The 9,955-nt window shown below is 44.9% G+C and overlaps 1 protein-coding gene across 1 annotated transcript in view; it reads right to left on the bottom strand.

The window, feature by feature from the left end:
- T265_05622 (hypothetical protein) overlaps positions 1 to 9,128 on the bottom strand; it is a gene marked incomplete at both ends in the record, with an annotated part of 30,245 nt that extends 21,117 nt beyond the window's left edge. The window contains one exon of the mRNA XM_009170681.1: positions 9,107 to 9,128. Coding sequence (XP_009168945.1) covers positions 9,107 to 9,128 — 22 coding nt within the window. The remainder of the gene's footprint in view (positions 1 to 9,106) is intronic.
- Positions 9,129 to 9,955: the final 827 nt, after the last annotated feature.

Genomic DNA, 9,955 nt, shown 5'->3' with positions numbered 1-9,955 from the left:
GATCGTGTTGCATGTTTGAGTGATGAAATAATCTCAGCATGGTGCAGTTACAACCTAAGGAAAAGGGTGGGGGTTGCTATACTAAGTGTATCAGAGGCATCACAGCGCGTTCACTTTGTAAGTTTCTGGTAACTTACACTTAAACAGCATTTTTGGATTCATGGAAGGATTTCCGCGATGTGTAAGGTAAGATTGAGCTAGGAACACAGGCATTGGACGAAATCTGATTTCTTTTCAATTTTCTGTGTTGTTGAGATTGTTGATAGTTTCAATATCGGACCAACCGTTCTAACTAGGGAGTTGTTAAAATCACCCAGATTGTCTTTGGGCAATGTCGGAATTTGAGGGCGCGGTGGTACCTGAATTTGGGTTAACTGGGCAAATGTTTACGGTGTATATAACACGGTGGTGGTGCAGTGAATGAGGGAGGAAGAAGGCCTGAACCTACGGCAGAAGATGAAGTTTGAGGTCGAGTATAAACTCTGGAGGTCCTCTAGAGGGGATGAAGCTGAAGGGAGAGTTGTCAACCGTGCAGCCGTTTGTATCGCTGGCGACAGACATGACACGCAGAGTTGTCTGGGGCTGGGTAGCGACCGGGAACACCAATCAGGTGGGACAGATGTGATGGGCGGACAAGACGCATTGAGAGGATGTGTTATGGGTGGTCAGGGTCCGTTGATCGCTTAGAGCACAAAGACGGGAATGTGGTGGTTTATGTCCCTTGGATCTGGGCTGAAGTATATTTGTTTGTAGAGCAATGGGATGGAGTAAACCTTCCGTTCTCCAGTCAGGTCATCAAAGTAATCTAATATGGAACATGGATTGATTGGTTGTCCTCGTCGCTCATGTATAGGGTAGTTTAGACAAGATTTTGAAGGTGAAAATCGGTAGCAATACTGTGGCATGAACAAAGAGTTAGGGGAGGCCCAAACCCGCATAACAGACGAGGCGAGGAGCCTGAAGAGCTAACGGCTTCCAACTTGTTATATGTGTCTGCGACGTCAAATGTATTTTAGCTATAAGCGAATGCTGAGGCTTACAGATAGTTGATTTAGGAACATCAGTACGGGAGCTAATAATCAGTGTTTATGAACATAGCCCCAAGTTGGTGAGACTGTACGGGACGGTTACAAGTTATGATGAGGATGACGGGACTGCTGTTTCTGTTAAGCTACTGTGCATAAGTGCGAGCAAACTGAAGTTGAATGAAGGTAGTATGTAGTGCTCTAAGTGAGAATATTTGATACCAAGCACCCGCTCATCAGATCGTCGCTAAGACTACGTCTGTAGGTATGTTTGAGGCATCAGGTTCTTGAATTCTCTGGATCAAGCAGATACCACTTGATTTTACGGTTGCTATGTGTACATCCGTCTTTAGCTTTAACTTCGCCGGATGCAACATCTTTTCATGCACGAAAGCTTCATTATCGACAACGAGACTAATTCTGCAAGTATTAAATGGATCTGGCGGACAGTACTAAACGCCGCGCATCTTTTTTCACATTTGGCTATGCTTCATCCGCCTGCTCGCTACCAGTACAGTATTTGGTTTACTGTAGAAACCGATTGAGATAGTTCAGATCAATACTTTCGAGTCATGGTAGTTCTTCGCGGATGGCGCATTGGTATGGTCTTTGCTGACTTGTGATGGTCTGAGGGGAAACCAACTGTTGGTCGTGCACGTACCTTGACGTGATCGGAACCAAGGAGCAGTCATCTTGAATAGTGGCTCTCCACCGGTGGTCGACATCCATGTAATCCACGATTGGTTTACAACTAGTGATCACCAGGTTGCACGATGCAAACGTTTTTGATCGGCCCGTACCGGCAAAAAACAGTTCTGATCAACACACAACTGGAGCGGTCACGTTCGGTCGTCTTCACGACGAGCAGCGACTGCTCAGGTGCTACTCCCAGAAGCTCAGACGATTGACTTTGCAGCTCATATCACCCCCGAGGGTCACAGTATCTTTGCCCAACGAACGATCCCGAGTAGCTCTAGTTAAAACATTCTTCTTAGCGTCAGAAGTGTAGTACTGTATGCCACACGCCAACATTATAAATAGACACCGTTTTTTATGCTGGGAGACAAAGAACTTGATTCAAGATTGTCGGCCCAAAAAGGACGTTGAGGAAACTGATCTCCAGACCGAGGGACAACCAAGGCAAACCAAGAGGAACAATGTGGTATAACAAATCAACGAGTTCTACGTTGAACAATGTGGGAGGAAAATTATGCACACTAATACAGGGACACGACTCGGCCGTCAGGATACATGAATCCTTATCCTTGATGTCCATACGCGAAGACCAAGCAGGCCGCAAATTCAATGTGGGAAACGTGAAAATCTTGGCATACGGGTGCACGAGGCACGGAAGGGAATCTCGGAAAGCATGGTATCCGAAGTCTGATTCGATCAACCGATGTATTGAACTGGAACCAGTCTACTCACCACTATGTGAGTAGTGGCGAGAGAGCCAAATATGTGGTTCAAAAACCTAGAAGGAAGGAATTGCTTGGAGTCAGATCAACAAAGGTCACAAAGCGGAACCCAGAGGGAACACTGACGGAGGTCACTCTAGCACCGGTCAGAGTACGAGGACAGGGGAGGCCTGGAGCACAATTCACGTGGCATGGATCAACAAAGGTCACAAGCCGGAACCCAGAAGGATCACTGACGGAGGTCACTCTAGCACCGGTCAGAGTACAAGGACAGGGGAGGCCTGGAGCACAATTCACGTGGTCATGGATCAATCAGGGCACTGGATAACGGAACAACCAATGAAACCGATCGACCGAACAACCAATCGTGATCGAAGGTCAAGTCGAAGGCTAGCACCATGTACAACACACACAACGCTACTCAATGCACAACCACCATCCTTTCGCTATGCTCCACCACGCGCCCCAACAACGCTAAACACGATAAAACGTTAGCAATCAAATTGCCCAGCTCAGCGAGCAAACCAACGACCAACTATGCTACCTGAGCCAGCAAATTAATTTCCAGCACTTTTAGTGCTTAGGTGTGACGATTTTATTGCAGGTTCCCCATGTGGCCATAAAATTTTAGACCGTAAGGTTGGCTTCGCTCCTCGTCGTCGTATGAATCGACGCTTATTTCACAACACTACAAATTGACGGCGTTTTCCTGTATCTCTTGTTATTTCATCGAGTTAGGCCAATGTTTTGATACCACACCTCATGAAAGACGACCAGACCACGTCCAAATGACCCCGACGTGCTTATAATGCTTTTGTGACGGCGCGGTCAACTATACTCATATTTAAAGCGTCAGCAACCATAAATACACCAGGTATTTGACGTCAATCTATCTATCCATTCGGTCGCATCGCATGGTACACATCAAAACAAACTTTCTGCTATGAGCATTGTACAAAATCTTGATTCAGTGCCTAACTATAAAAAAGCTAGATGAGATCTTTTAACGCGCAACTCCAATAACAGCCTATCAATTATCCTGTTTCCCGAATATGCCCAACTGTGGCCCTACTTACACTGCACTAAGATATCAGTTGAGTCTCCTGGATTGCCACAGTGGTGAAGGACGATAAACCTGTGACCGTCGGTACCGCTCGCCAGTATTATTCGATCTAAGTTTTCTCTTGTCCAGCATACTACTCACTACTATACTGATCTCAGCCTTGGGCACCTCAGTCAGGTACAGGTAACAGAAACGCGAGTGTCACAAACAGCTTGGTATATTCATATGTTCCAGCCACCAATTACCCTCGAACGTCTGTCATCAAAACTATTCGAGGGGAATTTCGGTTGGCAGATCATATCTAAAATCACGTGAGCAAGTTTTTGCCGTAGGAATATGAACGTTAGCTGTAACCTAGGCCTAAGACGCAAGAGGGTGACATGGATTCAATAAAGTGTTTCTTAACACTCTAGGCAAACCGAGATATTGCACCTTACGCAGTATTCAGGAACAATATTCGCTACACCATTCCAGGACCCATCTAGCTTTCTCCCAGGCAGAAACCGTGGCCTTTCCCAAACAAACGCTTAGTGATGCGCATCAGCTATTCTCCACATTGTGCATAGCCCAAAAAATGAGAAACGCGCTCAACCTCTTATACAGAATCCACTTCAGCCGGCGTGTGATCTAGAGTAAGGTGACCTGTTTTGAGGTGAGCCAGAGCAATAGCTAGATCACTCAATTACCACAGATCAAGCCGAGCAAGAAGTTACAGGACACCTGTATGCACGTCAGTTGGCACAGAGTTTGCTGGAAGCCATAAAACTGTAGTGTCTGCATTCCGTTGTCACATTTACCATTCTTCCTGAACTTGAACCACACTTTGTAACTGTCGCTCACATTGTATCATGACGTCTGTTTTAATGTTACAAATACACAATTTTCCGGTGCGACCTGCTGACGTCTTGCTGAGCGAGTGTATTTATGCTCCGTTGAACTGCTTGTCGACTGTTGAACCAGTGGGACTAAATTTCTGTGTTTGTGTCAAATGTTGAAGGTCACAATAAATCCCTGTGGCATTTCTGAGCCATGAATAATTTTCCTACCGTGGAACATATCACGCACGCGGAACCATCTGTATGGGGAAATTCCGACAAGTGAATAGTTCCTTTCACAGCCAGTTACTGCATTTGGATCGGTGTAGTGGACTATTGGATCTACACATTCGTCAGTNTTTTTAGCCGTGAATAATTTTCCTACCGTGGAATATATCACGCACGCGGAACCATCTGTGGGAAATTCCGACAAGTGAATATTTCCTTTCACAGCTAGTTACTGCGTTTGGATAGGTGTAGTGGACTATTGTATCTACACACTCGTGAGCCCCCATTCGGCTACTCATTCCTTTCCTATTGCGATTTTGTGATTTTGTATTGGTTACCTTGCTTGTTAATTTATCCGAACACGCTGAGAAGGTCCTAGTCCGCTGCAAAACCATTGCATCTAGGAGCCACTTATTTTTCGCGTAGAAGAGGGGTTGCATCTAGCCACGGAACAGTATCACTTATCAAAAATTACCTGGAGGTGCTAAACGTTTTGTCTGAATTTAACTGTGCAGAAAAACGTTTGGATGACAACCTTTCGACACTACAGTTTTTTTCGCTTCAACTAACAGGGACCACACCACCTGTAGATAACTAAGGAGCCCAACGCCAATATAGCCGTGGGTAAACTACCGGACGGGCCTTTGGATGCTGCTTTTAAGGAAATGACAGCGTGATGAATGCCAAGGAGTGAGGTTGTATCTCTAAGTGCTACGCACTGTAGCCGAACCACTTCTACTTTCTCTCGCGCACTTGTGATCAGCGTACATCTGGGCGGGCCTCATAGTGATCCTAGCAGTAATGTCCAGCACAGGACCACGTGGCTTTGCATTCTTATCACGCAATTATACCATCTTCAGTCTCGTGGCGGTTTATCATGAAACCGCATCAAAATTATGCATCTTTCCTACAGTGTCATACCTAATTCGGTTACGACTGATGTCATCAATATGACTTCCTTGGAAGTGGGGCAGGTATATAAGCATTTTTTTTATTTTTCAGGGATTTACTAGGTTAATTTTTGCCTAAGTAAAGGTGCGTTTTATGTGCCCTGCTTGTACCTTGAAACCTTCAGTGCACCTCATCGCCATATCCTTTTCATTTGGGGCTGTGTTTGCTACCATTTCGAATTGCGTATTATTGTGCATAAAAACAAAGTTCTATTCTGGTGATTACATGCTATCGACTGCTTCACGACCGCAAGTTCAGGCGATCGTAGGACCATTAGCAATAAAGGAGCTCGAACATCACATCATATCCTGCTCATGTTGCAGAATCCGCATAAATACAAATTGGTCCACAAGTAAAAACAGCGCCGCCAAGTTAACTCTATCTCAATCAGCGTTTATTTCCGCAAAAAAGGTTGAAGAAACCAGCATTTATTCTGTTTCGTTTTCAATACTCAAACGACTCCAAGCGCCACCGCAAAACAAGTACATAGACTCAGTTATTGCCTCCGGGTTAGACGTCCATGATCCGTTTCTTGCATGCTTCGTTGATAACAGTTCCATCACTCCTAACATTCACCAAGTTATAGCTAGGTTCCGTGGGTCATACCCTCATATTAGTCCCAACGACCATCATGTACACACTGCATTGAAATGTTCGTGTTAATTTTAGAACGCTCGCAATTTCTAGTAAATCTGGGTTGATGCGGCTAGCGTCCCATCGCTTATTTTGTTATAAGTTCTTAAAGTTGCCAGGTTATGTTTACGAATGCTGCAAATGAATATTTTCGCCACATTTATCACGACTTTTTTGATGATATTGCAAAATTTGCCCATTGGATGTTCCTAGGGAAGGACATATAAGACGCCCTCAGCCCTTCCGTGCAGCCGCTGGTGCCAATAAAATCCTGAAACAGGCAACGAACTGTGTGCACCAAACCAAGTCCGGCGACGTGAAACGGCGGAACCAGCTTCGTCTAACCTCTTCAATAACCCATTTACATACTCGGGTGATGAGGCCACGTTTCATTCTTGTACCGATTCTCCAAAACGAGCGGGAAATTATTGCCTGCTCCTGATGGAGAGGGGAGATCTGAACATCCCACGAACATGAGTCGCCACGATTGGTTCCACAAATTGTTGTACAGCTACCATAGACGCCAACAATGTCATGATAGTTTGTTTTGCTGGCTCGGAAATTCGCCCATACCGTCTCAGCACCCGGTAATTCACTCCGCTGGTCTTTCATTTGACAGACACTGGGCTGCAAATATGGCACATCTGCCATTCTTTAAAATGCCAGACTAACTTGCGATTGACAGCCTCTCCTGCGTTTCACATTGAAACCTCACTCACCGAAGACCTTGCCACTTCAAGAAGTCAACATGGAAGTGCACCTATATTTGCGTAATAATGGGGTCTTCTCCCCTAGTCACCGTTCAGTTGCGCCACTTTTGTTTACTGGCTCAAAGTTCCCTTTCGGATATGGTAGCAGCACAAACACCTGGTCGTCCTCTTTCGCCTGAGCTAATCGCCGGCTTTGTTCCTCTCATTCTCCTACTACCGCTTTGTGACCCTGGTTAGTATAAATGGCTCATCGATCACCCATCACGCCATAACAGCTCCCGCCTTGGATACCGGCTTCACCAATTAACATCCACTTTCCTCACTCTTACCCCAAAAATGTTTCGTCGCAGCCGGTGACCTCAGATCTTAATCGCTCCCCTTGGCAACGGATCTATATAACAGATAAACCCAGTTTTCACCTCGCTTGGAAGAGACTACCACGAAAAACCTTCTTTCTAACTGAAGTGCTACTGAGCATTCTCTAACCTCAATACTCTGAAGAGACTACCACGAAAAACCTTCTTTCTGACTGAAATGCTACTGAGCGTTCTCTAACCTCAATACTCTATCATGCGCTTGATCTACAGTGCACTTTGTGTCCAGGCCAAAAGATCACAGCGAGATGTTGATACGGTTCCTAAAACCCCTGCCGGGTCGAAGTGGCACAAGTACTCCGATCACTTACGCTGGAATGCTTTCCATAAACCTGTTGTGTTCCAATATCAAGCTTTCTATCCAGAAGCTTGTCGCAAGTTCTTTTTGGGCGACCCTGATTGTAGACAGACGATTGAGTTTTCAGGCCATCTAGGCCGCGCCGTTTCTGGAAATTGCCCCTCTAATGAATCTGGTCTCGATGAGATAATAACCATTTACCACTTTTCCTAATATCACAGGCCATCCGATATCACCACCGATTGCTAAAACCCAAATAATCTTCAAATACAAGAACACACACCTTTTGGACTCTGTTTACACCACCAATCCTGGTAATGGCCTAACCTGTGTGACTGAGCGAAAACTTGTTGGATTTCCACTTACCAAACAGCACACACCCTTGTATCATCGCCCTGGCCATGTTCTACCATACCACGTTCTTCTGCTCGTTTTCCGTGAAGATCTTTCATTGACAAGAGGACGTTCAATCATCCACCCGACCGGTAACAGCAGCGGAAGTCACGACAACAATATATGAACCTATCGGCTTCAGGTTTATTGCCATAATTACATAAGAAATCGTATCTGAAATTCCGGAAAAATTTCCGGTGTTGCGTAGTTAATTTCGATCTGCGCAGAAGAACTTATTCATGACACGCTCATTCACTATCAGCGCAACTCAGCCCTTAACCCACTCAACCAACGCTGCTGCCCTGAAAAACTAAATCAGTTAATACGAAATTTACCCACCAACAATAAGATTTTGTTTTATAGAAAGACTCAGATGGATGTAAGCTGAATCACCCATTTAGGGGGTTTTCTAATCCGAACACACTGTATATCAGCTAACACTATATTCACCATATCGGACTGTTTTTAAAGCAGTGGCAAAAAATTTCTGACCAGTTTTGTTCAAGAGTCTGTCATATTTCGAAGCGTTTCCTCAACACAAAAAATATATTGTGCTACAAGATTTGTGCTGATGTGTATTGTCTTTAGGAGTTTTCTGTGAAGAGAGGGAACTAAACCATAAGTGGCGACACTGGAACACGTTCGTTAGCTCTACGTTGCTTGGTATAGCTACAAGTGCCAGTAAACCAGTCCTTATGCCAGGCATCATATCCCTCAAACAATCTAAGTACTGCGTATCGCTACCCGACTGCAATTGGGAACTTAAAAATACGCCGACCAGCTCATGTTTTTTCAGTCTCAAGATAAACGTCTCCCTTCAAATTATTTGAATATTGTACGCGGAGATTTTCGAACAAACGCTCCTTTCCACTTTAGCGGTTCAATCTGGCTCTGTTCTGTCTTAAAGCCCTCTAGAGGTCCCTCTGAATAGAGTTCAGACTCTCGTCCTCTCTAATGTTAAAATGTTTCATGGAATGATTGGTATAATTTGTCGTATGCCTCTAACTCCCTGCTCAATTATCAGGGTAATTTTACCGCTACCATTATGTCTCTAGTCTATCGGTTATCAAAGCGTCCCAGCTAACCGTAAAAAATATCCGGGAGCGCCCAGCGATAGACGCTACAATGATTTCATAGCTCTGTCCGTAGAGTACATAAAAAATAACTCATGTGCCTCGACGGGTTTTATTCAGCTTACCTCCAAGAGTCTGAACAAACATGATGCCGCCACCTCCGAGTTTACAGAGGTCAGGCGTCCTATAAAGCCGGCCACGGAAAGTAAGAGGCACAACGATTATATTTCTGAAATACTTTTGCCACTAGAATAAGATATTTTACGCCAAAATGTTGCGTTTGGTTGCTGAAATTTCCCTAATCTACCGTCACATTTTTGTGACATCTGGATTGATCTCGTTAGCAAACTTTTGGCACAAATTTGGCTTTGAACCTACTGATTTGTGACTCGAAAAGTGGCTTAGCGTACGTTTACTGAGAATTTCGGGCTTCGATAAAGGTGCTTTAGAGATTATACCGGGAATGGCCTGGAAAGATATAGAGATCTGCCCAAAAGCCTCTGTACACAAGCGCTGTCCATCAGGATTTGCCACGCAGTCCATTCTAATTAAATTTTGCAACTGATTAGATAATGAGGCGATCAATGAAATGTCTGCTGAACTCCGGTTTTCAAGTTTTTCTAACGAAGTCCCTGCCGATCTGGAAAATGCCCCCTTGGAGCCTTGGACTCAGACTCAAACCCGGTGTACAACTAGTAAGTCTGCTACTCACTCAACTCTCGGCTCCTCACCCTCGAAGGTAGCAGAGACAGTGTTGAAATGCTCGTTCACAAACTTCCTCAGTCTTTTCAACAAACTCGGCGATGTTAAACAGTCAGCTTGTCTTGATCAACCGTCCATAATCGCACTCACGGAGACCTGGCTCACACCAGATGTCTCTGACGCGGAGACCCCGATAGACGATTACTCTATTTTTTGAGCCGACTCAAAACGAGGGCGGGCAAGTGAGGTTGCTCTGTATTTACATGCGGTCC

The sequence above is a fragment of the Opisthorchis viverrini genome, assembly GCF_000715545.1.
Source record: "Opisthorchis viverrini unplaced genomic scaffold opera_v5_109, whole genome shotgun sequence".
Lineage (NCBI taxonomy): Eukaryota > Metazoa > Platyhelminthes > Trematoda > Opisthorchiida > Opisthorchiidae > Opisthorchis > Opisthorchis viverrini.
Note: the sequence above shows the minus strand (reverse complement) of the source record. Positions and strands in the feature narration are given on the sequence as shown.